The sequence below is a fragment of the Thunnus albacares genome, chromosome 24 (genome assembly GCF_914725855.1).
Source record: "Thunnus albacares chromosome 24, fThuAlb1.1, whole genome shotgun sequence".
Taxonomy (NCBI): domain Eukaryota; kingdom Metazoa; phylum Chordata; class Actinopteri; order Scombriformes; family Scombridae; genus Thunnus; species Thunnus albacares.
This window is the reverse complement of record NC_058129.1, coordinates 20,280,703-20,308,632: the sequence shown is the minus strand read 5'-3', so window position 1 is coordinate 20,308,632 and position 27,930 is coordinate 20,280,703. Positions and strand designations below refer to the sequence as shown.

Below are 27,930 nucleotides of genomic sequence, written 5' to 3'. Positions count from 1 at the left end.
CAAAGTGTTTAAGACGCCACAACTCATAAACTCATAAACTGAGGCGACTTTACAGACAAATAATCTGGTTTCAAGCATCTTTAACTTGAATTTCTGACAGTTCATTTCTAATATGAAGCCAAACAGACTTAAATCTGATTTTAAAACTAGTTTTAAGGTTAGATCATGTTTGATAGCGGCTACATTTTTATGCTCGTTTCAAGAAAACTTCTTAAGTCATTTTTGGCAGATTTTCTTGCTTGAAATGATCAAATTTCACTAGTTTATAGAATATTTAGTAGCGTTTCCAGTAGGGGAGTTTTTGCAGTGTAGATTCTAACACTAAGAGGCGACTTTACCAGTAATGACCCAGTAACACCCACAGTATACTGGAAACATCAACAACTAACAGCAAACAATTCACAATTAGTCAACAATGATCTGAATATAGAATCATTCATTTACAGCAATAATACAGAACATTATGATGACATTTGGCTCTTACAACAGTCTTCAGTCCATGAAGGCAGCAGACAGTTTACAGAAAGGTCAAAGGTCAGGAGGTTTCTCTGCACTGTGGGAAAAGAGGACGTTGAGGTGAACGGAGCCGAAGAGTCACAGAGTTCAGACAGACGGGTTTAGAGAAGCAGTTACAGACAAACGTTCACTTCTTAATCATCTTTTTATTGGTTTTACTCAGGCAGAGGAAGTTCAGGAGGACAACATCAATAAATAAATAACAAGTGTGTAATGGAGGAGGAAAACAAGAACCCGGACAACTAGACCACCGGACTCATCCACCGACACCGAGGACCTGAACACCACCGACATACAGGTCAGTGTGCTCCAATCTATCAATAAACAACTGGATGGTGCTTCCACCAGGAGATTAACCTCACTGTCCTGAGCGCCACACCTTTCACACAACTTTCTATTAAGATGTTGCTTTAACTCATGGGTGTAGATTTGGGTGAGGAAGGCGTTGCTGGATTGTCCCAACCAATATTTTCACTGATCTCTAACAATCCAGCTGTTTTAACTGCACGTAATAAACAGTAAGATCTCTGCAGAGTTGACAGGTTTGTGTGTTTTCTGCAACAAGAGTGATATTATGATAAAGAGTGAAAGAGCAGGATATGGAGGATACTGGACCTGATGATCTGGCAACCCTCAACTTCAAGCTGTACACATTGTTGACTAACAGCAGCAGCAGCAGCATTAGTGGAGTCAGTGAGGTGGAGAATCTGAAGCAGTTAGTGTTTATAGTTTAAATGTTCCAAACGTCACAGAATCAAAACGACTTTACTGGGCAAAACTAAGATCATTTGATATTATATTTAATTTCAGGCGTTAGGTGTTGTTTGCTAATTTGTGATTGTTGCTCAGACATGTTGTTTAATTAAAAGAAGGAATGAAAGAAGGACAGAATCTCAGGTGAGGTTTGAAAACCTACAGCAGCACATTACCTACAGGTTTCTACACATTTATTGTGACAGTCTATGATATGTTCATTTTAAATGTTAGTTTTGGTCTCAGATTTATAGTTAAGTAGTCAATCAATAAAATAAAATGTAAAGATCAGAGAAAACATCATGATACAGTCCAGTTTCAGGTCAGTCAGTAAATGCATATTGAGTAAAGTAAACATTTAGCAGAGTCAGGCTCTTTATGTGTGTGTGAACATGTTTCTATGAAAGAGAAAAGAGTGATAGAGAGCAAGTACACACACACAATTATTTACACCGTCCAACATCAAATGTCCCTACCAGAGTTAAACCAAACCTACGCCCTCGCTTTAACTACTGTTATAAATGATCATGTGATGTTTCCAACTAGTTTGATGGTGTAAAAGTAGAACTTCTTACCTTTTATGACCATATATCGTTTTAATCATTTATTATATATATTTATCCGTTGGGTCCATTATTGTTTGAATCGTTCTGTCATGATGGAGTGAAGGCAGGTGGACCCAAGTACAAGAGACGGCAGGCAGACAGGATCTAAAGCACAGATATTTATTGAAACTTAACAACAACTGTAGCTCAGGAACAGGCAGAATGAACAGACTATTCAACAAAGACTGAACTGAAAACTGGACTTAAATACAGACAGAACTAACGAGGGAACAGGGAACAGGTGACTAGGCAGGAGAACAGGAAGGGAGCCGATTGGCTGGGAGAACAAATGGAACAGGGCAGGGCTGACGAGGCTGATGCAGGACAGGTGTGGAGGGAAAAGCAGGCTGGGGAGGAGTACAGGAACACAGGAGGGACACACAGAGCAAACAGACAACCAAAACCCAGAAAACACAATGAGACCAGACAGGACTGTGACAGGACATAATAATAATATTAATCAGTACTTCAGTGTTGGTTATCCAGAAAATTAACTGTTTAATTGTTAATCAAATACATATTTTTGTCACACCTTTCAGATCTTAGCAGAAGAAAAGATGGCGTCACTTAAAGAGGTTCTCTTTAAGTGTTTGGAGGATTTGCGAGATGATGACTTTAAAAATTTCAAGTGGCACCTGCAGCTGGAGGGGGGCCTGCAGGAAGCAATCCCAAAGAGTCGACTGGAGAATAAAGACAGAACGGACACAGTGGATCTGATGGTCGAGAAATACTGTAAAGACGCTATTAAAGTGACCAAAATGATTTTGGGGAAGATCAATAGGAATGATCTAGTGGAACATTTGTCAGAAACCATCTCAGATCCTTCAGGTAAGTCATGGAAAGATTAAAAATGTGATGTTACAAAGATATTTAGAAGTGCTCAGTCAACAGTCGGTGGACTTGTTTTAGATTCTTCAAGGTGTTTCTCCTCTCATCCAAAAGTCTTCTTTAGTTCTGACTGACTGGTGGGAAGTCACAGGTGTTTAATCTCTGCAGGGCTGTTTACACCTTAAAGCTGTGTTTAGACACAATGCAAAGCCAATTTTCACCTTGTGTTACTCGCACAAAATCTACTGTTGGATCATTTGTGTTTATTTGGCCCAACAACCAAAATACCAGCTGTACATTAGCTGTTAGCCAGCTAGCAACAGACACACCAGCTGTGTCTTTGGGAGTGTGCCTCTGTGTGTTTGTGTTTAGTTCAGCCTCTGACTGAACTCAGAACTCAGCAGGAACTCTGGTTCTTTCTATTATTTCCCTCCAGTTTCTCTCCTTTTTCTCTCTCCTCTCTGTACGTTCATGAAGTACATTCATAAAGCCCAGCGATACGCGCTGCGTGAAAAATACACTTTGTGTTCTGTCTGAATTCACCATTATTAAGCCACATGTGGGTCATTATTCCATCTGCCTGTCAGTCATTAGAGTCCCATGAGTCCAGGTGTGAATGGTTCTTAAGGCTTCAGTGTGCTCCAGCTGAAGCACTTGTTGGATAGTCGGACCTCCTCTAGAGGGCGAAGTCCAACAATTTGTGTTGAACTGCTCCAAAACCAACAATCACATCCACTTTACACCCTGATTGGTCAACTGTGTGGAGTTGTGACAGTAGGCAGAGTATACTGTACACTGAAACTAATTTCCCTGCAATGTTTGTCTAAACTCATGTCCTGTATTATTAATTCCTGCTTTAAACCAGCTGTTGCATTCCTTCCTCTGAGAGAATCTGAACTTGGATTAAGTATCATTTAGGTTCAGCAGCTCATCCTCAAAGTGAGGGGAGAACAGTGGAAACACAAGCAGAACCAGTAACGATGGATACACGTTGAGTTCCTGTAGTGGAAACAGCATATGTTACCTTTAGACACCAACCAGACACTTGGCTGCTCCAGTGTTGTTACCTTCTCTGATGTTGTCTGATATTTATTCTGAACCAGTTATTCTTGGTTTTATGTATATTTTGATTATATTTATTGATTTCATATAACGTAATCAGACTTTGAATAAAAAACTCCTTTTAATAATGCATCTGTCTGTTTCTCTGTATCCGTGATGATACTGTGATAGAGAATGAGCTCATAGTGCTGCTGAGCACCATAAGCTGAGCTGAACATCTGCTCTGAGAACAATTTGTACTTTGTACCTATTGTGTAAGCTCCCTTGTTACTTTACTTGCAGGAATAAGGAAAGAAATGTTGGATTCACTGATTATTATTTGATCTATTCCACCACTGCCTAAATTCCAGATAACTAGACTTGTGCCTAAAATAGCCCCTTATTTCTAGTTAGACACATGTTTATGTTCATTTAATATTGATTTCTGTGCCGTCTTGAAATGACCACTGGTCCCATCCTGGCCACCCCATTGAAAATTGCCTGGTTCCATAACTGTAGGGTTCAGGTTAGTTTAGTTCATCTTTTACTGTTGTTTCTTCTTTCAGAGGCTTTTGTCAAATGTCAACACAAATTCAAAACCAAACTGAAGGAAAGGTTTCAGAAAGTGTTTGAAGGAATTGCAAAAGCAGGAAACCCAACCCTTCTGAATCAGATCTACACAGAGCTCTACATCACAGAGGGAGGGACTGCAGAGGTCAATGATGAACATGAGGTCAGACAGATTGAAACAGCATCCAGGAAACCAGACAGACCAGAAACAACAATCCTACAAGAAGACATCTTTAAAGCCTCACCTGGAAGAGATGAACCAATCAGAACAGTGATGACAAAGGGAGTGGCTGGCATTGGGAAAACAGTCTTAACACGGAAGTTCACTCTGGACTGGGCTGAAGACAAAGCCAACCAGGACATACAGTTCACATTTCCATTCACTTTCAGAGAGCTGAATGTGCTGAAAGAGAAAAAGTACAGCTTGGTGGAACTTGTTCATCACTTCTTTACTGAAATCAAAGAAGCAGGAATCTGCGGGTTTGAAGAGTTCCAGGTTGTGTTCATCTTTGATGGTCTGGATGAGTGTCGACTTCCTCTGGACTTCCACAAAAATGAGATCCTGACTGATGTTACAGAGTCCACCTCAATGGATGTGTTGCTGACAAACCTCATCAGGGGCAAACTGCTTCCATTTGCTCACCTCTGGATAACCACACGGCCTGCAGCAGCCAATCAGATCCCTCCTGATTGTGTCGACATGGTGACAGAAGTCAGAGGGTTCACTGACCCACAGAAGGAGGAGTACTTCAGGAAGAGATTCAGAGATGAGAAGCAGGCTAGCACCATCATCTCCCACATCAAGACATCACGAAGCCTCCACATCATGTGCCACATCCCAGTCTTCTGCTGGATCACTGCTACAGTTCTAGAGAGGATCATGAAGAGCAAAGAGAGTGGAAAGCTGCCCAAGACCTTGACTGAGATGTACCTCCGCCTTGTGATGGTTCAGTCCAAACTGAAGAATATCAAGTATGATGGTGGAGCAGAAAAAGATCCACTCTGGAAACCAGAGAACAAGAAGATGATTGAGTCTCTGGGAAAACTGGCTTTTGAGCAGCTGCAGAAAGGCAACCTGATCTTCTATGAATCAGACCTGACAGGGTGTGGCATCAATATCAGAGAAGCCTCAGTGTGCTCAGGAGTGTTCACACAGATCTTTAAAGAGGACTGTGAGATGGTTCTGGAAACAGTGTTCTGTTTTGTCCATCTGAGCGTTCAGGAGTTTCTGGCTGCTCTTCATGTCCATCTGACATTCACCAACTCTGGAGTCAATCTGCTAGCAGAAAAAACAACATCCTGGTGGTCTAAATGGATTACCTTCTGGTGGTCTGGAGACATATCAACATGTTTCTACCAGAGAGCTGTGGACGAGGCCTTAAGGAGTCCAAATGGACACCTGGACTTGTTCCTCCGCTTCCTCCTGGGTCTTTCACTGCAGACCAATCAGACTCTCCTACAAGGTTTGATGACAAGAAGTGGGTCACAGACCAATCAGGAAACAGTCGAGTACATCAAGAAGAAGATCAGTGAGAATCTGTCTGCAGAGAGAAGCATCAATCTGCTCCACTGTCTGAATGAACTGAATGATCATTCTCTAGTGGAGGAGATCCAACAGTACCTGAGATCAGGAAGTCTCTCCACAGATAAACTGTCTCCTGCTCAGTGGTCAGCTCTGGTCTTCATCTTAATGTCATCAGAAAAAGATCTGGACGTGTTTGACCTGAAGAAATACTCTGCTTCAGAGGAGGCTCTCCTGAGGCTGCTGCCAGTGGTCAAAGCTTCAAATAAAGCTCTGTAAGTACACAGATAGTTAGATCATCATTATTTAAATACTTCTAACAGGACAGAAAAATAAAGAACTTCTTTTTTTTCCTTTTTATTTCCTCTCCAGGCTGAGTGGCTGTAACCTCTCAGAGAGAAGCTGTGCAGCTCTGTCCTCAGTTCTCAGCTCCCAGTCCTCTAGTCTGAGAGAGCTTGACCTCAGTAACAACAATCTGCAGGATTCAGGAATGAAACAGTTGTCTGCTGGACTGGAGAATCCACACTGTACACTGCAAAATCTCAGGTCAGAACAAATTACAGTTTGTTTTCCAGATATTTTTCCAAACTATAAGGTTCAGCCTCTCTAATGTCAGGATTTGTGATTTGCAAAAGTTTTCCACCAGGATTTTATTTTCAACAGGACAGAAAATGTTTGAATTTTCCAGTTTATCTTTCTTTGATTCATCTTTATATATTTTACAGTACACATATATGATCTCTGGCTTAGATAGAGAAACTAAGGTTTGCTTTGATATTATTTGATTTAGATCATTACATGTCTGTGTATCACTGATTCCGTCATATATAATTGCCACGTCTCCAACATGTTTAGAATAGAACAGAACAGATTTTACCCAGTGTTGAGAGGAGAATTTATATCCAGCATCACCAAAAGTCCAGACTCAACATTTTCACAAAAAGATTATTTATCGTCATGTTCATTATTGTCTCTCCAGGCTGAGTGGCTGTAACCTCTCAGAGAGAAGCTGTGCAGATCTGTCCTCAGTTCTCAGCTCCCAGTCCTCTAGTCTGACAGAGCTTGACCTCAGTAACAACAATCTGCAGGATTCAGGAATGAAACAGTTGTCTGCTGGACTGGAGAATCCACACTGTACACTGCAAAATCTCAGGTCAGAACAAATTACAGTTTGTTTTCCAGATATTTTTCCAAACTATAAGGTTCGACCTCTCTAATGTCAGGATTTGTGATTTGCAAAAGTTTTCCACCAGGATTTTATTTTCAACAGGACAGAAAATGTTTGAATTTTCCAGTTTATCTTTCTTTGATTCATCTTTATATATTTTACAGCACACAGATATGATCTCTGGCTTAGATAGAGAAACTCAGGTTTGCTTTGATATTATTTGATTTAGATCATTACATGTCTGTGTATCACTGATTCTGTCATATATAATTGCCACGTCTCCAACATGTTTAGAGTAGAACACAACAGATTTTACCCAGTGCTGAGAGGAGAATTTATATCCAGCATCAAAAAGTCCAGACTCAACATTTTCACAAAAAGATTATTTATCTTCATGTTCATTATTGCCTCTCCAGGCTGAGTGGCTGTGACCTCTCAGAGAGAAGCTGTGCAGCTCTGTCCTCAGTTCTCAGCTCCCAGTCCTCTAGTCTGAGACACCTGGACACTGATGCAAAATATGAATAATGACATTTTTCTCCAATATAGTAAATGGTAAATGGACTCACTTATATAGCGCCTTTCTAGTCTTCAAACCACTCTAAGCGCTTTCTACACTACAGGCACCATTCACACACACACTGACACTCACACAGTCACTTAGTATACGACCCGCTCTACCTCCTGAGTCACAGCTGCCCTTATAGTACTTATTTTTGCAAATATTTTGGCAATATGTTTTTAGAATTTACTGTACATTTATGCAACCAAGGTTATTTTCTGTAGCTACAAACTACCGATGTCCCCAAACACCTCACATGCAGGCTATTGGTAGACGCTACAATTTAGCAATGTTCCCTAAACGCCTCATGATGCAGACTATCGGTACACGCTATAATTTACCAATGTCCACTATAGGGATGTGCCCAAATACAAATATGTTATTCGGCAAAGCACAAATAGTGGGGTTTTTTACGAATATTTCTTACAAATATTCAAAAAATGATTTGTTTTCTGGAAGACAAAAAAAACATCAAATACCAGCTCAACGAGTCACATCCACCTGCTACATGACGCACATTTCCTTATTTGGACATCAGTCCTGGAGTTGGGGGTGTTCCCCAGAGATAAAGCTTAGCTACTGACACGTAAAGTGCTCTCAAGAGACTCTCCATAACCTGCTGTTCCCCTTCTCCTTTCCACAAAGTTAGGTTGTAAAAAATAGGCAATAAATGAAAAGTGCAAAGCAATAATCGCCTTTGAAGTTCTTCCCTACACATTACATGCTGTGCTGTCTCTGTGTTATGAGTGAATAAATAGGTAGAGGTCTGTCTGCAATGAGGCAATGAGTAAAGTTTTAGCTCAGTAGTCAGGACAATCATCTATGATCTGGGAGACTCCAGTTCGAGACCCAGTGTGTGGACCTCCTTCGTAAGGTAGTTCATTCATGAACACTTCTTCTTGTATTGTGTTTAATTTTCTAAAATTAAAAGTGTAATAAAAACAAAAAGAAACAAATACAAATACTGGGCTCTCAGCACATCCCTAGTTCCCTAAATGTCTCACACGCAGGCTAGCAGTAGATGCTAGCAGTAGATGCTAGCGGTAGCTGCTAGCTAGCATACAGAGAAGTTTCTAGTCTCTCTTCAGTTACTGCAGCGCAGCTACTCAGACGGGTGTTTGGCTAAAATGAGTTAGTTTGGAAAGAGTAAAATAAGGCGTTTTAATGTCAGATTTAAATAAGTTGAAACCGAGTGGAGCTGGCGTGTTGCCAGAGAGAGAAAACTGCTAAGCTGCAGAGCGGCTGTGGAAAAAGAATCTTCGGGACTCCGGCGGGCGTTTCCCTCCAAATTAATGGATTATTCTGGTGAGTTAGCCACCCGAGGTTAGCTGGTTAGCATTAAGGTTTTGTTCCAAAATCATTTAATGGTGTGTTAGTTTACCTTGAAAGGTATGGTGAAGCAAAAAGCCAGTCAGGATTTAATGTTTGCGTGATGTGATGAGAATATAGCTGATGCAGCTTTTTAGCCGCTAACCACTGTAGGCTTAATTGCAGCCTAGAAGCTAGGCTAAGTGCTACATGCTAAGCTGCTGTTGTAGCGCTGGGAAAGCATGTAAGGCAGTTTGTGCTTATTTGAAGTGGACTTAAAAGCTAATGTGTCTGTACTATAACATGTAAAAGGCCTGATATGTGCATTCATTTGAAATGTACATGTACAAAAAAAGGAAAAGAGACAATTTAGTTGAGAAATGTTTATGGTAACACTTTCTATGAAGTCCATGTCTATAATGCATTATAAACATACTTATAATGTGTTATAATCTGCTTCTAGCACTGTATAATTATAGTTATAAACACTCATAAATATTCATAATGCTTTATAATAATAATCATAACACATTATAAAGCATTTTATAATGCCTTATAAGGTCAAGAATCATAATACTTCATAACTGCTGGTCACTCACTGACATGTTTTACAAGGATCATAGTGTATTATAATTCTCATAGTTGTAATACATTATAATCATTTTATAATGCATCAATAATCACTGTTATAATGCATTAAAATGTGGTTATAAGTGACTCTAACTGGTCATTGGATGCTTTAAGTGAAGTAATGTAATTCCTGAGGAATAGGCAGATATAATACATTACAAGCTGCTTATAAGTCACTATAAGTGCTCATTGTTTGCTTTAAGTAAAGTTGCGAGAGAGACGAGTTTTTGTATTTGGGGGGTGAGAGAGACAGAGATTGTTGTGGGCTTCAGGTCTGGCTCTGTGACCTCTGGGACTATTCTGTTATCCTCCTCTTCCTGTTATGATGTTGTGTCTCCTGTAGTGCTGCTGTTGGTACTGTGTCAGTCTCTCTCAGCTTCTGCCTTCATCTTGAGGAAGAGTTCCTCAAAGGAATTGGGGCTCATCTCATTTCCCTGTATCAGCAGAGGGTTGTCTGTGTCTAGAGATTCATCCTGACGGTGTTGGGGCTAGGCTAGTGAACCCAAGTGCAGGACACTGAGGCAGGAGGCAGTGAGTAGTTTTGGAAGTTTATTTCAAGGTGGTAGCTGGGACTCGGGCTGGTAGCTGGGCACAGGGAGTCCCCGAGAGCAGGGAGTGTGCCACGCAGGCGAGACAGGAAGGCTGGAGACAAGCGCCGAAGTCAGGCGAAGGCAAAATTGTAGGCACAGAGAAAAAGATGTTAGCAATGCTAATATTGATTGGTAGGCTTGGAGGACTAGAAGCGCGACTGACTGTGATACAGAGTCTACGATATGGAGATGAACCAGATATTTATGCACGATGTAATGATGGATGGCAGCTGGTTGCCTGACTCCTGCACACCTGTCTCCACTCCTGTAATTAAGCACAGACAAGGAGAGAGGGAGAGACACACAGCAGGCGAGGTGGAGGAGGAGGCAGAAGTGGAGGGCCTGACAGACACACAGTTAAACAGCCACCACGACCAATGTGTGTATAGTTATTACAAATGACCTGCTTCCATGTGCTGATGTTGTCCGTATGAAAGAGAACATTGTTTTTGATCTTTTTGTTTTACATTGGACAAGAGTGTTGCCTCTTTGTATTTTTTCTTGGCTCTGGTGCTGCTACAGTTAGCAGGGTATCTACCTCTCTAGTGTCTCCGTCTCCATGGTAACACACTCTGCTTCAACTGCCAGAATCACAAAGCTAGCTAATTTTATGATGTTTTACGCATTTAAGTTATTTAAAAACAGATTTGTTTTACTTCTTTCAGTGTTACAGATGAAGTGTCTTTGTCTTCTGTCTCTTTTCCTGCGTCTCCTTCAGGTTTTGTGTCAGGCTAGCGGGGTTGGTTGGTTTGTTCCCTGCTGTCTCTCTGGTTTAGATGTGCTGAGATCTTCTTTTTTGGTGATATAGTAGATATTTTGTTGCTATTTGTCTTCTTTTCAATTCCTGCACCTTTATGTTGATTTTCACAGGTTGTCGGTTTTCCTCTGTTTCGTTTTTTCATCAGAAAGTTGAAGATATTTCAGGAGCTCATCTTGTGTGTGACCTTACTGCTCTCTCTGTCAAATTCAAATAAGCTTTATTGACAGATCAGAAACCTATATTGCCAAAGCAGTACAGATAATTATAAACAGATGATTCATAATTATACAATAATATGCAAATATCAACAATAATATGAAATACAATATAATAAAAGGCATTTTTACAGATGTAATCACACAGAAACATTTACTACAGAGCTTGTTTCTCTCAGATTATGAGAAGACTTAATATATTTTGCAGCTTTTACTGCACATTGACTTTTCTCCCCACATAGATGGGACAGTTGGTGAAGATCAGGGAGGTGGATAAACTCAGGATATATATGATTGATATGATTTATATTTGTCCCAGTATAACAGGAAGCTGTTTTCTGACAAAGTGAAGGCAGCCTGGCCTCCCTGGGGAGCCTGTTCTGCCTGTGACGGCCTGTTTCTATGGCCAGACTGTGTCCACTCAGTCTGTACATTGTCAGCGTTTTCCTCAGTTTTCTATCAGTCATGGTGGTCAGGTACTCTGCCACCATGGACTCTCTGTTTAGGCTCAAATACTATTCTAATTTACTTTGTGAGTTGATATCATTTTCTTTTAGTTTTGAGATGATTTGGTTGGTCAGATTGTTTTTGGTGTGTGTGGGCAGAGCTTCAGCAGCAGCTAGCAGAGGGGACTCTGATCTTTGTTCAACTGGTGCCACTGAAGGGCTTTGTACTGGGAGGACTGGGAGTCACTAGATTGGAGGTATGAGTATGTACTGCATACTGTGTACTAAATGAACGGTCAAGTATGTCGTTACTAGCAGACTGTTTACACTGAAGTATGCAGCCAAGTATCCCAGAATGCATTTCGCACCAACCGGCAGCAACAGTGTAGATTTTAAAGCGGCTAAAAGCTGTTGTAATTTTCGTTGTAGCACTGCTAATATGTCATTTTATTCAATTTTAATATTTTCCCAGGAGAGAAAGTAACCATATAGATTAACAATGTGTGGTCAGTTTATCCAAATAACGCCTGTTTGGAAATTTGCTCCAACGTTTTCGGAGATGTGAGGAGCCGCTGGTCGGGACCAGCCGCTCATGTCAGCTGCTCGCATCCCAACTCCTGCGTCGTCATCCCGGGAAGAACATGATCCATGAACTGATCTGCAGCTGATTCACCGCTGGCTCTAATGTCTCTGCAGCATTTAGATATATGATATAATTCCTTCTGGAAGATAAATGTTGGTCTAACGGATCAAATCTAACAATTGCAGCTGCAACATTAGTTTGAATGTAAAGTGAAGCTTCATGTTTTTACTGGATAGAACAGCAGCGCTGCCTCTGCGGCTCTACAGACTGTCACCACATTTCAATAAATATAAATTAATAAATGAACAGATCAGTCTATATTAAATTTTGTTTTATTTTATTAAGCTACATAACAGTTTAGATTTTTATTATAGCTACATTACAGACTGAATAACATCATTTACTGTCAGTGAGGTTTTTGTTTTGTAAGATAAAAAGTGTTAGTGGAGCTTTGAGTTGAGATTATTTTGTCACAGTTCAGTCAGATACGTAACCACGGAAACATGATTTCAGATGGGGGTCCGGGGTTACTGACTATTAACCCCCCCACAAAAGTGTTTGAGTTCATTAAATACCTGCAGCGATGCCCCCCCCCCCCCCCCCCCCCCCCCGCAGAGGCACATCGGTGTAACTTCATTGATTATTTAAATATCCAGACACACCGGCAGGTTCGGTTCTAATATTAATTAATGTTCTGTGTGTTCTGTGATCTATTACACACACAGCCCAGGTTTATACAGTGAAGCCGTCCTCCTGATAATTCCCTGAGCTCCATCAGAACTGTCTAAAAATATTAGTTCAGAAGCTAAAAGATGAATTCTCTTTCCCTCGGAGAGTTTCCTCCGTCCTGTCAAGTTGATAACTACTATTCTTAGCACCTACGGTCAGGTAGCTGGGTTGAGGACTTGGCAAGTTCAACTCGGGAGTACAAACTTCCGAGGACCAGGGGACGCTTAATAAAATAAAATGAATTTAATACAGACTGATGTGTTTATTTGAATCCATGTATATGTGTGTAAATGTGGTGATATGTGTACATGTGGAGCTCCAGAGGCAGCACTGCTGTTCTGTCCAGTAAAAACATGAAGCTTCACTTTACATTCAGACAAACTAATGTTGCAGCTACAATTGTTAGATTTCATCTGTGAGACCAACATTTATTAGCGATCAGTTCATGGATCATGTTCTCCTCAGGATGACGATGGACGTTGACCGTCTGATCATCTCAGGAGTCGGACTGCTAGCAGCTGAGATGAGCGGCTGGTCCCGGCTAGCAGCTCATAGGCGGCTGCTCATATCTCTGAAAACGTTGCAGCAGATTTACAACCAGGCGTTATTTGGATAACTTGACCCCATATTGTGAATCTAAATGGTTACTTTCTCGCCTGAAAAAATATTAAAACTTAATAAAGTGACATATTAACAGTCCTACAGCGAAAATTACACCAGCTTTTAGCCTGGCTCATCTCCATTGCACAGTCTGAAGAGACGCAATGCATTGTGGGGCAGTTGAGTATGTCCAGTAAGCTCACGCCGCATACTCAGAAATTCTTGCTAATGTAGAATACATCCGGGTATTTCTCACGTACACAAAATCCACAAACTATGCAGTTGGAACGTACTACATACTCAATTTGACGTCATACTGAGTATGAGTAGTATGTTAGTCTGAGATTTCAAACACAGCCTATTGGCTGCCTGTCTGTGGACTCTCAGTATGTTTGTGCACAGTTCTGCATGCAGGGCTTCTAGCGGCTGTTTGTCCCATGTTGGGAGGTCTTGGCTGGTAAGTGGACCCCACACTTCACTACCATATAACATTATTGGCTCTATTACTGAATGCAGAACTTTGAGCCAGGTCCTAACTGGAAGGTCAGTGGGTATTTTTCTTTTGATGGTGTAGAAAGCTCCTCTTGCCTTCTCCTTCAGCTCATTCAAAGCCAAAATGTCCAGTGGAACTGATATTCAAGCCTAAATATGTAGAGTGTTTTGTTGGCTCCATTTCTATATTTCCTAATGTGAATGTATTGTTCTGGGAGTTGGATCTTTTTTGGAAAGTCAATATTTTGGTCTTGTTCATAGTTCCAGTTCTGGAGGGAGACAGGAGAACCAGGTCATCAGCAAACATCAGACATTTGACCTCTGTGTCCTGCAGAGTCACACCAGCAGCTGTGGATGTTTGCACTTGTTGTGCAAATGTATTTCTATATATGTTAAAAAGGGTTGGGCTCAAACTGCAGCCCTGTTTCACCCCACGGTACTGTCTGAAGTAACTGCTCCTTCTGTTTCACATTTTAATTGCACATCTGTTATTCAAATACATTGATTGAATGAGATCATAGGTTTTATCCCCTATGCCGCTCTCTAATAATCCATAAAAGAGCCCTTCATGCCAAATACAATCAAATCTACAAAACATGAATAAATGTTCTTTTTATTGTGGTGCACATGTGTGTTAATGAGGGTGATGAGGGTGAAGATATGGTCAGATGTGTGATGGTTAGACATGAATCCAATCTGACTTTTATGCAGGACATTGTGCTCATTGAGGAACTCAACTATACGGGAGTTGATGATGCTGCAGAGCAGCTTGCCCATACAGCTGCTGACACAGCTGTAATTTTGAGGCTCAAATCTGTCTCCACTTTTAAATATAGCTGTAATAAGACCATTATTCCAACTCTCAGCAAAATATCCCACACTCACAATTAGGTTGAATCATTTTAGAATAGACAAGTGGAATTTTTCTGTGCTGTATTTCAGCATTTGGTTCAGTCTCCCATCAGGCCCACATGCTTTTTTGCTTTTGAGGGTCTTCAGTTTTGTTTTCAGGTGGTTGATAGTAACGAGGAAATCTAGGGGGTTCTGGTGGTCTTTGAATATCAATTCCATATTTAGTAGTTTTTCCAGTATTTGTTTGGTTTGTAAGTCAGTTCCTGGTGGTTTTGGTCCAAGTAAGGTGTGAAAATGTTGAGTCCATATGTCTCGGTCCTGTATGAGCAGCTCCTCAGGCTCAGACTGACAGACAGAGTTCCACTGGTCCCAGAAGTCCCAGTTAGACTCTATACTCTCTTCAAGTAGGCACAGCTGTTTCTCACTATGCTTTATCTTTTTGCTTCTGGTTGTATTTTTATGTCTTAAGTGCTTCACAACACTGAAGGCGTATATGATTGTTTGTTTCTAACTAGTTTTTTCAGGTTTTGACATTCTTTGTCAAACCAGTGGTTCTTTGTTGTTGTTTTTCTTTTGTTTGTACGTAGTTTGAATTGATCTTTATTTGCTGTTGTGTTGAAGATGTCATTTATATTGTGGACAGCCTCACATATGCCTTCAGTAGTGGGAGGGTAGGGCTATTCTATCAACTTTTGTAGTAATAATGTAATCTCCTCACTATTGCTGGCCTCTTGGTATTGCTCAGTGCTGTCTGGGGCCCATCTGTATGTCCTGGGTATGTTGAACAGCTTGCTGGGTTTTGTGTGTGTGATATTGTTGTGTTTGAGGAAGAGGGTGATTTGGTTGTGGTCTGATAAAGGGGTTTGGGGCTTGACTGTGAATGCAGTGAAAGAGAAGGAGTCCATGTCTGTGATCATATAATCTACAGTGCTGTTGCCAGCAGTTGAACAATTAGTGAACCTTCCCAAAGAGTCCCCTCTTACCCGACCGTTGACCATATACAGACTGAGGCTTCTGCACAGTTGTAGCAGCTCCCTCCCATTACTGTTCATCACAGTGTCAAAGTTGTTTCTAGGAGGCAGATGGAGGTGAATAGTAGGAGCTTGCTGGCTGATCAAACTGTCTCCTTGACTACTGGTGACTTCAGGTTGTGCACCAGTCCAGGCGTTAAAATCACCACAGATTATTATATTTGCTGCCGCTGGTAATGACATATCTGTGACTCAAGGCAGGGAAACATGTCATCAGAGAAGTAAGGGGACTCACAGCACATAGATATATATCCTTCTGTGTAGGGAGAAGATCTCTTTTTATTTTCTGATGTTGAGAGTTTGTAGTGAATTGTGTAAATGTGACTTGTAGCATATAATGAGTCGTCCTGAGTCTCTGCTGGACTAACAGTAGATCATTTGTGGGAAGGGGCAATAATCTCTCTGTAGCTGGGAGGGCAGTGTGTGGGTACATCACCTCTACACCATGTTTCTGATAGGATTATGATGTCATTATTATTGATAGGTTTTACTCTTCAGACCAAAGACTGAGGAGGAAAGACCTTGGATATTCCAACAGCTTATTTTAAAGGAACTCATTGAAATTCTCAACAGAAGATGAAATAAAATAAAACAAACACAGAAACAACTTTTACACAGGTGACCTTGAAGAACCTATTAGAGTGAAATATATTCATATTCATTATATAATATATTCATATTTTATTATCAAATTAGGATTTGTTTAGTTTGAAAGATGTTTTTATAATAAATATGTGAAGAAATGAAAAATTGAGATTGAAGCTCACTATGTTAATATAAGAACTAGAGCTGCTCGATTATGGCAAAAATCATACTCACGATTATTTTGGTCAATATTGAGATCACGATTATTTAACACGATTACTTTTTGACTCATTTTTGCCGATGCAGATATGTGCACATATTTTATTCCAGCTGGCTGAGGAGACTATTACACCTGCAATCATAGATTGTATTAATGATCAATAAAGACAAATTATGAAGGAAGAACTCAGGAAGACTGGAGTTCAGGAGCTCAGCATTAAAACTTTAATGAACCTGCCAAGTGGGTGCAGCAGTAGTTTTCTTTGAGTTTATTAGACAGACAGGATTAATGTGTAGGATTTAATCTCTGGTCCACAGTCTGAAGCAGAAGGTGGCGGTAATGCACCTAATACGCTGGTCGCCAACCGCTGTTATAAACCACAAAGAAGAAGAAAAAGGTTTTTTCAAACAGAGTGGTACATCCTGTCAGCCGAGGGGTTTCCTATCTGTGCAGCCGAACACCGCAGCTCCTCCACGGACTATTATATCCTGACGGTCCCGGTGTTTCCTCCGCAGGCTCCACTTCACTGGATCTAAACGGAGAGCCGGGGCTAGCTGGGAGGCTAGCGGAGCGTTAGCCGCAGCATGACCGGAGGGAAGCACAGTCAGTTAGCCTCCGCTAGCCTTCCAGCTAACGTTAGCCCCGGCTCTCTTGGATCCAACCGGAGCACCGAGCCCCGGTTTGTTATTCAGGTTAAAGTGGGAAGAAGCAGCAGGTCTGTCGGGCAGCTGAGTGAAGTGCAGCCTGCGGAGGCAGAACAGGTTAGCCCTGGTTTCACTACAGACAGATTCACTCACTACAGTGGGCGAAGAAATAAAACCAATGAATCAATCAGTTGTTAGTATTAATGGGTCAGCATCAGTGGGTTAGCATCAATTTTTAGCATAAGTGGGTTAACATCAGTATGTTAGGATTAGTGTGTTAGCATTAATGGGTCAGCATCAGTGGGTTAGCATCAGTTGTTTGCATCGATTTTTAGCATTAATGGGTTAACATCAGTATGTCAGCATCAATTATTAGCATTAGTGTGTTAGCATCAGTGGATTAGCGTCAATAGGTAGCATCAGTGGATTAGCATCAATTTTTAGCATCAGTGGGTTAACATCAGTATGTTAGGATTAGTGTGTTAGCATTAATGGGTCAGCATCAGTGGGTTAACATCAGTATGTTAGCTTTAGTGTGTTAGCATCAATGGGTCAGCATCAGTTGTTTGTATCAATTTTTAGCATCAGTGGGTTAACATCAGTATGTTAGCATCAATTGTTAGCATCAGTGTGTTAGCATCAGTGGATTAGCATCAATTTTTAGCATCAGTGGGTTAACATCAGTGTGTTAGCATTAATGGGTCAGCATCAGTGGGTTAACATCAGTATGTTAGGATTAGTGTGTTAGCATTAATGGGTCAGCATCAGTGGGTTAACATCAGTATGTTAGCTTTAGTGTGTTAGCATCAATGGGTCAGCATCAGTTGTTTGTATCAATTTTTAGCATCAGTGGGTTAACATCAGTATGTTAGCATCAATTGTTAGCATCAGTGTGTTAGCATCAGTGGATTAGCATCAATTTTTAGCATCAGTGGGTTAGCATCAGTGGGTTAGCATCAGTGTGTTAGCATTAATGGGTCAGCATCAGTGGGTTAACATCAGTATGTTAGCTTTAGTGTGTTAGCATCAATGGGTCAGCATCAGTTGTTTGCATCAATTTTTAGCATCAGTGGGTTAACATCAGTGTGTTAGCATTAATGGGTCAGCATCAGTGGGTTAACATCAGTATGTTAGCTTTAGTGTGTCAGCATTAATGGGTCAGCATCAGTGGGTTAACATCAGTATGTTAGCATCAATTTTAGCATCAGTGGGTTGACATCAGTTGTTTGTATCAATTTTTAGCATCAGTGGGTTAACATCAGTGTGTTAGCATTAATGGGTCAGCATCAGTGGGTTAGCATCAGTGTGTTAGCATTAATGGGTCAGCATCAGTGGGTTAACATCAGTATGTTAGCTTTAGTGTGTTAGCATTAATAGGTCAGCATCAGTTGTTAGCATCAATTGTTAGCATCAGTGTGTTAGCATCAGTGGATTAGCGTCAATAGGTAGCATCAGTGGATTAGCATCAATTTTTAGCATCAGTGGGTTAACATCAGTATGTTAGGATTAGTGTGTTAGCATTAATGGGTCAGCATCAATGGGTTAACAGCAGTATGTTAGCTTTAGTGTGTTAGCATTAATGGGTCAGCATCAGTTGTTAGCATCAATTTTTAGCATCAGTGGGTTAAAATCAGTATGTTAGGATTAGTGTGTTAGCATTAATGGGTCAGCATCAATGGGTTAACATCAGTATGTTAGCTTTAGTGTGTTAGCATTAATGGGTCAGCATCAGTTGTTAGCATCAATTGTTAGCATCAGTGGGTTAACATCAGTATGTTAGGATTAGTGTGTTAGCATTAATGGGTCAGCATCAGTGGGTTAGCATCAGTTGTTTGCATCGATTTTTAGCATTAATGGGTTAACATCAGTATGTCAGCATCAATTATTAGCATTAGTGTGTTAGCATCAGTGGATTAGCGTCAATAGGTAGCATCAGTGGCTTAGCATCAATTTTTAGCATCAGTGGGTTAACATCAGTGTGTTAGCATTAATGGGTCAGCATCAGTGAGTTAGCATCACTTGTTAGCATCAGTGTGTTAGCATTAATGGGTCAGCATCAGTGGGTTAACATCAGTATGTTAGCTTTAGTGTGTTAGCATCAATGGCTCAGCATCAGTTGTTTGCATCAATTTTTAGCATCAGTGGGTTAACATCAGTTGTTAGCATCATTAGGTAGCATCAGTGTGTTAGCATCAGTGGATTAGCATCAGTTGTTAGCATCAGTGTGGTAGCATCAGTGGATTAGCATCAATTTTTAGCATCAGTGGGTTAACATCAGTATGTTAGCATTAGTGTGTTAGCATTAATGGGTCAGCATCAGTGGGTTAGCATCAGTTGTTTGTATCAATTTTTAGCATCAGTGGGTTAACATCAGTATGTTAGCTTTAGTGTGTTAGCATCAATGGGTCAGCACCAGTTGTTTGCATCAATTTTTAGCATCAGTGGGTTAGCATCAGTTGATTAGCATCAATTTTTAGCATCAGTGGGTTAACATCAGTATGTTAGCATCAATTGTTAGCATTAGTGTGTTAGCATTAATGGGTCAGCATCAGTGGGTTAACATCAATTTTTAGCATCAGTGTGTTAGCATCAGTGGATTAGCATCAATTTTTAGCATCAGTGGGTTAGCATCACTTGTTAACATAAATTGTTGGCATCAGTGTGTTAGCATCAGTGGGTTAACATCAGTATGTTAGCAGCAATTTTAGCATTAGTGTGTTAGCATTAATGGGTCAGCATCAGTGGGTTAGCATCAATTTTTAGCATCAGTGGGTTAACATCAGTATGTTAGCATTAGTGTGTTAGCATTAATGGGTCAGCATCAGTGGGTTAGCATCAGTTGTTTGCATCAATTTTTAGCATCAGTGGGTTAACATCAGTATGTTAGCTTTAGTGTGTTAGCATCAATGGGTCAGCATCAGTTGTTTGTATCAATTTTTAGCATCAGTGGGTTAACATCAGTATGTTAGCATCAGTGTGTTAGCATCAGTGTGTTAGCATCAGTGGATTAGCATCAATTTTTAGCATCAGTGGGTTAGCATCAGTGGGTTAGCATCACTTGTTAGCATCAGTGTGTTAGCATTAATGGGTCAGCATCAGTGGGTTAACATCAGTATGTTAGCTTTAGTGTGTTAGCATCAATGGGTCAGCATCAGTTGTTTGCATCAATTTTTAGCATCAGTGGGTTAACATCAGTGTGTTAGCATTAATGGGTCAGCATCAGTGGGTTAACATCAGTATGTTAGCTTTAGTGTGTCAGCATTAATGGGTCAGCATCAGTGGGTTAACATCAGTATGTTAGCATCAATTTTAGCATCAGTGGGTTGACATCAGTTGTTTGTATCAATTTTTAGCATCAGTGGGTTAACATCAGTGTGTTAGCATTAATGGGTCAGCATCAGTGGGTTAGCATCACTTGTTAGCATCAGTGTGTTAGCATTAATGGGTCAGCATCAGTGGGTTAACATCAGTATGTTAGCTTTAGTGTGTTAGCATTAATGGGTCAGCATCAGTTGTTAGCATCAATTGTTAGCATCAGTGTGTTAGCATCAGTGGATTAGCGTCAATAGGTAGCATCAGTGGATTAGCATCAATTTTTAGCATCAGTGGGTTAACATCAGTATGTTAGGATTAGTGTGTTAGCATTAATGGGTCAGCATCAGTTGTTTGCATCAATTTTTAGCATCAGTGGGTTAAAATCAGTATGTTAGGATTAGTGTGTTAGCATTAATGGGTCAGCATCAATGGGTTAACAGCAGTATGTTAGCTTTAGTGTGTTAGCATTAATGGGTCAGCATCAGTTGTTAGCATCAATTTTTAGCATCAGTGGGTTAAAATCAGTATGTTAGGATTAGTGTGTTAGCATTAATGGGTCAGCATCAGTTGTTAGCATCAATTGTTAGCATCAGTGTGTTAGCATCAGTGGATTAGCGTCAATAGGTAGCATCAGTGGATTAGCATCAATTTTTAGCATCAGTGGGTTAACATCAGTATGTTAGGATTAGTGTGTTAGCATTAATGGGTCAGCATCAATGGGTTAACAGCAGTATGTTAGCTTTAGTGTGTTAGCATTAATGGGTCAGCATCAGTTGTTAGCATCAATTTTTAGCATCAGTGGGTTAAAATCAGTATGTTAGGATTAGTGTGTTAGCATTAATGGGTCAGCATCAGTTGTTAGCATCAATTGTTAGCATCAGTGTGTTAGCATCAGTGGATTAGCGTCAATAGGTAGCATCAGTGGATTAGCATCAATTTTTAGCATCAGTGGGTTAACATCAGTATGTTAGGATTAGTGTGTTAGCATTAATGGGTCAGCATCAGTGGGTTAGCATCAGTTGTTTGCATCGATTTTTAGCATTAATGGGTTAACATCAGTATGTCAGCATCAATTATTAGCATTAGTGTGTTAGCATCAGTGGATTAGCGTCAATAGGTAGCATCAGTGGCTTAGCATCAATTTTTAGCATCAGTGGGTTAACATCAGTGTGTTAGCATTAATGGGTCAGCATCAGTGAGTTAGCATCACTTGTTAGCATCAGTGTGTTAGCATTAATGGGTCAGCATCAGTGGGTTAACATCAGTATGTTAGCTTTAGTGTGTTAGCATCAATGGCTCAGCATCAGTTGTTTGCATCAATTTTTAGCATCAGTGGGTTAACATCAGTTGTTAGCATCATTAGGTAGCATCAGTGTGTTAGCATCAGTGGATTAGCATCAGTTGTTAGCATCAGTGTGGTAGCATCAGTGGATTAGCATCAATTTTTAGCATCAGTGGGTTAACATCAGTATGTTAGCATTAGTGTGTTAGCATTAATGGGTCAGCATCAGTGGGTTAGCATCAGTTGTTTGTATCAATTTTTAGCATCAGTGGGTTAACATCAGTATGTTAGCTTTAGTGTGTTAGCATCAATGGGTCAGCACCAGTTGTTTGCATCAATTTTTAGCATCAGTGGGTTAGCATCAGTTGATTAGCATCAATTTTTAGCATCAGTGGGTTAACATCAGTATGTTAGCATCAATTGTTAGCATTAGTGTGTTAGCATTAATGGGTCAGCATCAGTGGGTTAACATCAATTTTTAACATCAGTGTGTTAGCATTAACGGGTTAGCATCAGTGGGTTAACATCAGTATGTTAGCAGCAATTGTTAGCATCCGTGTGTTAACATTAATGGGTCAGCATCAGTGGGTTAGCATCAATTTTTAGCATCAGTGGGTTAACATCAGTATGTTAGCATTAATGGGTCAGCATCAGTGGGTTAACATCAGTATGTTAGCATTAGTGTGTTAGCATAAATGGGTCAGCATCAGTGGGTTAGCATTAGTGTGTTAGCATCAGTGGGTTAGCATCAGTTGATTGCATCAATTTTTAGCATCAGTGGGTTAACATCAGTTGTTAGCATCAATAGGTAGCATCAGTGTGTTAGCATCAGTGGATTAGCATCAGTTGTTAGCATCAGTGTGTTAGCATCAGTGGATTAGCATCGATTTTTAGCATCAGTGGGTTAACATCAGTATGTTAGCATTAGTGTGTTAGCATTAATGGGTCAGCATCAGTGGGTTAGCATCAGTTGTTTGCATCAATTTTTAGCATCAGTGGGTTAACATCAGTATGTTAGCATTAGTGTGTTAGCATTAATGGGTCAGCATCAGTGGGTTAACATCAATTTTTAGCATCAGTGGGTTAACATCAGTATGTTAGCATTAGTGTGTTAGCATTAATGGGTCAGCATCAGTGGGTTAGCATCAATTTTTAGCATCAGTGGGTTAACATCAGTATGTTAGCATTAGTGTGTTAGCATTAATGGGTCAGCATCAGTTGTTTGCATCAATTTTTAGCATGAGTGGGTTAACATCAGTATGTTAGCATTAGTGTGTTAGCATTAATGGGTCAGCATCAGTGTGTTAGCATCAGTTGTTTGCATCAATTTTTAGCATCAGTGGGTTAACATCAGTATGTTAGCATTAGTGTGTTAGCATTAATGGGTCAGCATCAGTGGGTTAGCATCAATTTTTAGCATCAGTGGGTTAACATCAGTATGTTAGCACTAGTGTGTTAGCATCAGTGGGTTAACATCAGTATGTTAGCATTAGTGTGTTAGCATTAATGGGTCAGCATCAGTGGGTTAGCATCAATTTTTAGCATCAGTGGGTTAACATCAGTATGTTAGCACTAGTGTGTTAGCATCAGTGGGTTAACATCAGTATGTTAGCATTAGTGTGTTAGCATTAATGGGTCAGCATCAGTGGGTTAGCATCAGTTGTTTGCATCAATTTTTAGCATGAGTGTGTTAACATTAGTATGTTAGCATTAGTGTGTTAACATTAATGGGTCAGCATCAGTTGTTTGCATCAATTTTTAGCATCAGTGGGTTAACATCAGTATGTTAGCATTAGTGTGTTAGCATTAATGGGTCAGCATCAGTGTGTTAGCATCAGTTGTTTGCATCAATTTTTAGCATCAGTGGGTTAACATCAGTATGTTAGCATTAGTGTGTTAGCATTAATGGGTCAGCATCAGTTGTTTGCATCAATTTTTAGCATGAGTGGGTTAACATCAGTATGTTAGCATTAGTGTGTTAGCATTAATGGGTCAGCATCAGTGGGTTAGCATCAGTTGATTAGCATCAATTTTTAGCATCAGTGGGTTAACATCAGTATGTTAGCATCAATTGTTAGCATTAGTGTGTTAGCATTAATGGGTCAGCATCAGTGGGTTAACATCAATTTTTAACATCAGTATGTTAGCATCAGTGGGTTAGCATTAATGGGTCAGCATCAGTGGGTTAACATCAATTTTTAGCATCAGTGTGTTAGCATCAGTGGATTAGCATCAATTTTTAGCATCAGTGGGTTAGCATCACTTGTTAACATAAATTGTTGGCATCAGTGTGTTAGCATTAACGGGTTAGCATCAGTGGGTTAACATCAGTATGTTAGCAGCAATTGTTAGCATCCGTGTGTTAACATTAATGGGTCAGCATCAGTGGGTTAGCATCAATTTTTAGCATCAGTGGGTTAACATCAGTATGTTAGCATTAATGGGTCAGCATCAGTGGGTTAACATCAGTATGTTAGCATTAGTGTGTTAGCATTAATGGGTCAGCATCAGTGGGTTAGCATTAGTGTGTTAGCATCAGTGGGTTAGCATCAGTTGATTGCATCAATTTTTAGCATCAGTGGGTTAACATCAGTTGTTAGCATCAATAGGTAGCATCAGTTGTTTGCATCAATTTTTAGCATCAGTGGGTTAACATCAGTTTGTTAGCATTAGTGTGTTAGCATTAATGGGTCAGCATCAGTGGGTTAACATCAGTATGTTAGCATCAATTTTAGCATTAGTGTGTTAGCATTAATGGGTCAGCATCAGTGGGTTAGCATCAATTTTTAGCATCAGTGGGTTAACATCAGTATGTTAGCATTAGTGTGTTAGCATTAATGGGTCAGCATCAGTGGGTTAGCATCAGTTGTTTGCATCAATTTTTAGCATCAGTGGGTTAACATCAGTATGTTAGCATTAGTGTGTTAGCATTAATGGGTCAGCATCAGTGGGTTAACATCAGTATGTTAGCATCAATTTTAGCATCAGTATGTTAGCATTAGTGTGTTAGCATTAATGGGTCAGCATCAGTGGGTTAGTATCAGTTGTTTGCATCAATTTTTAGCATGAGTGGGTTAACATCAGTATGTTAGCATTAGTGTGTTAGCATTAATGGGTCAGCATCAGTGTGTTAGCATCAGTTGTTTGCATCAATTTTTAGCATCAGTGGGTTAACATCAGTATGTTAGCATTAGTGTGTTAGCATTAATGGGTCAGCATCAGAGGGTTAGCATCAATTTTTAGCATCAGTGGGTTAACATCAGTATGTTAGCATTAGTGTGTTAGCATTAATGGGTCAGCATCAGTGGGTTAGCATCAGTTGTTTGCATCAATTTTTAGCATGAGTGGGTTAACATCAGTATGTTAGCACTAGTGTGTTAGCATCAGTGGGTTAGCATCAGTTGTTTGCATCAATTTTTAGCATCAGTGGGTTAACATCAGTATGTTAGCATTAGTGTGTTAGCATTAATGGGTCAGCATCAGTGGGTTAGCATCAGTTGTTTGCATCAATTTTCAGCATCAGTGGGTTAACATCAGTATGTTAGCATTAGTGTGTTAGCATTAATGGGTCAGCATCAGTGGGTTAACATCAGTATGTTAGCACTAGTGTGTTAGCATCAGTGGGTTAACATCAGTATGTTAGCATTAGTGTGTTAGCATTAATGGGTCAGCATCAGTTGTTTGCATCAATTTTTAGCATGAGTGGGTTAACATCAGTATGTTAGCATTAGTGTGTTAGCATTAATGGGTCAGCATCAGTGGGTTAGCATCAGTTGTTTGCATCAATTTTTAGCATGAGTGTGTTAACATTAGTATGTTAGCATTAGTGTGTTAACATTAATGGGTCAGCATCAGTTGTTTGCATCAATTTTTAGCATGAGTGGGTTAACATCAGTATGTTAGCATTAGTGTGTTAGCATTAATGGGTCAGCATCAGTGGGTTAGCATCAGTTGTTTGCATCAATTTTTAGCATGAGTGTGTTAACATTAGTATGTTAGCATTAGTGTGTTAACATTAATGGGTCAGCATCAGTTGTTTGCATCAATTTTTAGCATCAGTGGGTTAACATCAGTATGTTAGCATTAGTGTGTTAGCATTAATGGGTCAGCATCAGTGTGTTAGCATCAGTTGTTTGCATCAATTTTTAGCATCAGTGGGTTAACATCAGTATGTTAGCATTAGTGTGTTAGCATTAATGGGTCAGCATCAGTGGGTTAGCATCAGTTGTTTGCATCAATTTTTAGCATCAGTGGGTTAACATCAGTATGTTAGCATTAGTGTGTTAGCATTAATGGGTCAGCATCAGTGGGTTAGCATCAATTTTTAGCATGAGTGGGTTAACATCAGTATGTTAGCATAAGTGTGTTAGCATTAATGGGTCAGCATCAGTGGGTTAGCATCAGTTGTTTGCATCAATTTTTAGCATGAGTGGGTTAACATCAGTATGTTAGCATTAGTGTGTTAGCATTAATGGGTCAGCATCAGTGTGTTAGCATCAGTTGTTTGCATCAATTTTTAGCATGAGTGGGTTAACATCAGTATGTTAGCATTAGTGTGTTAGCATTAATGGGTTAGCATCAGTGTGTTTACATTAATTGTTCAGCATCAGTGCGTTAGCCTAACCTGAAGACTCTAAACAGAAATAGAGAACAGGAATATTTGTGCTGCTGAGTCTCCTGAGTTTTGTTCAGCACAACCTGAGAAACACTGAGTTTTGTGTGATGAACTTTGTTGTTTAGTGGATTAATGCACTTTAATCCACTTTTGGACGCGGCTCTGCTCTCTTGGCTGTGTGCAGTGAACTGATGTCCCTCTTACATTACTTCTGTAGCAGTCAGATTACATTAATTCTAGGGTGAGTTTTTCTCTTTATCCTCCTGCTAACATCGACTGTAAATCCACATTTTAAAGCTGAAAACATTTTCTTCCTGGGGGGTCATGACCCTGGACCTCCTAGGGGGTTCACATCTAAAAACATGCTGCTGAATCATCCCTCAGCTGCTGACTTTTCCCATCTGGCTGGATGCTCAACTTTCTGGAGCTCCCTGATTCAGTTCATCTTTTAGTTAGTTAGTTAGTGTGGAGACAGTTTGTTGTTGTATCTGACTGCACACAGCAGGACTCTCAGACTGTCTGACATGTGTGTTGTTTTGTGTGTTTGCAGCCTGTCAGGATGTCTGATCACAGAGGAAGGCTGTGCTTCTCTGGCCTCAGCTCTGAGCTCCAACCCCTCCCATCTGAGAGAGCTGGATGTGAGCTACAATCATCCAGGAGCCTCAGGAGAGAAGCTGCTGTCTGCTGGACTGAAGGATCCACGCTGGAGAATGGAGACTCTCAGGTACACTCAAAAAAATATTTAGGCCTAATATGTAAGACTTATGTATTTCAATTACATATAAAATTTCCATCCATTTGAATTGCATAGTTTTGACATATACAAACTAATGAACTTAACATGAAGCATTTTTATAATTCAAACATAAATTAAACAAGCAGGAATGAGAGGTTATGTATTCTTATTAATAAATCCAATGTGTTTAAAAGAAATAATAACCAGGTTTATGCAATATCCCCAATTAACTTAAAATGCATCAAATTAATGCACTTTTAATGAATAAACCCAATGTATTTTAAATGTATCATTTTGAAAACTATGAACAGTGTTTCTGCTATAACAGTAAATGCCAAAAATAACACCAAATATCCATTCATTCAGAAATCTGTGAAGTCTGTGTCGTTGCCATGGAAACTACAGGTTGCGTAGCTCCTTTTAAAGAAAAGGGCAGTACGTGAGCGAGTGTTTGAGTGAGAGAGCGATCGTCAGAAAAGTGACGGTGAATGTGAGCAGAGCAGAGGAAAAGGTGAACAGTAAGGCTGGATTCAGACCCAATCAGGCGTTGCGGCGTTCAGCCGCAGGGTGGCGTGGAGGTGTGGGCGTGTCTATTTGTCCTCCGGAACATAACCGCTGTGAAACAATCAGAAAATAACGTTTTATTGATCTGATTCACCGGCACTCTCTCTACCAGCGCTCCCTCTCTGTCTTCATTCACTCTCTAGCTCACTCGACCACTGCTGCTGTCTCTCT

At 40.2% G+C, this 27,930-nt stretch overlaps 2 protein-coding genes and 1 long non-coding RNA gene across 3 annotated transcripts in view; 2 read left to right on the top strand and 1 right to left on the bottom strand.

The window, feature by feature from the left end:
• Positions 1–27,930, top strand: part of LOC122976060 (NLR family CARD domain-containing protein 3-like) — a 395,924-nt gene that overhangs the window by 6,897 nt on the left and 361,097 nt on the right. The gene's annotated exons all lie outside the window — the stretch shown is intronic.
• Positions 401–2,487, bottom strand: LOC122976147. The gene is made up of 3 exons (XR_006400834.1): positions 2,407–2,487; positions 1,845–2,221; positions 401–553 (listed from the first exon to the last, which is right to left on the bottom strand). It is a non-coding gene; the product is annotated as an uncharacterized LOC122976147 (long non-coding RNA).
• LOC122976069 (NACHT, LRR and PYD domains-containing protein 3-like) lies at positions 2,416–27,843 on the top strand. Its single transcript, XM_044344350.1, has 5 exons — positions 2,416–2,702; positions 4,310–6,110; positions 6,208–6,381; positions 6,815–6,988; positions 27,010–27,843. The coding sequence occupies exons 1-5, from the start codon at positions 2,432–2,434 to the stop codon at positions 27,203–27,205; spliced, it is 2,616 nt and encodes an 871-aa protein (XP_044200285.1). The 5' UTR covers positions 2,416–2,431; the 3' UTR covers positions 27,206–27,843.

What these genes read in the sequence shown, in the direction of transcription:
- LOC122976069 (XM_044344350.1), top strand. Translation starts at nt 2,432, where the DNA reads ATGGCGTCACTTAAAGAGGTTCTCTTTAAGTGTTTGGAGGATTTGCGA. An exon ending in AACCATCTCAGATCCTTCAG is followed by an intron (nt 2,703 to 4,309) that starts GTAAGTCATGGA and finishes TTCTTCTTTCAG; the next exon opens with AGGCTTTTGTCAAATGTCAA. An exon ending in TGTACACTGCAAAATCTCAG is followed by an intron (nt 6,989 to 27,009) that starts GTCAGAACAAAT and finishes GTGTGTTTGCAG; the next exon opens with CCTGTCAGGATGTCTGATCA.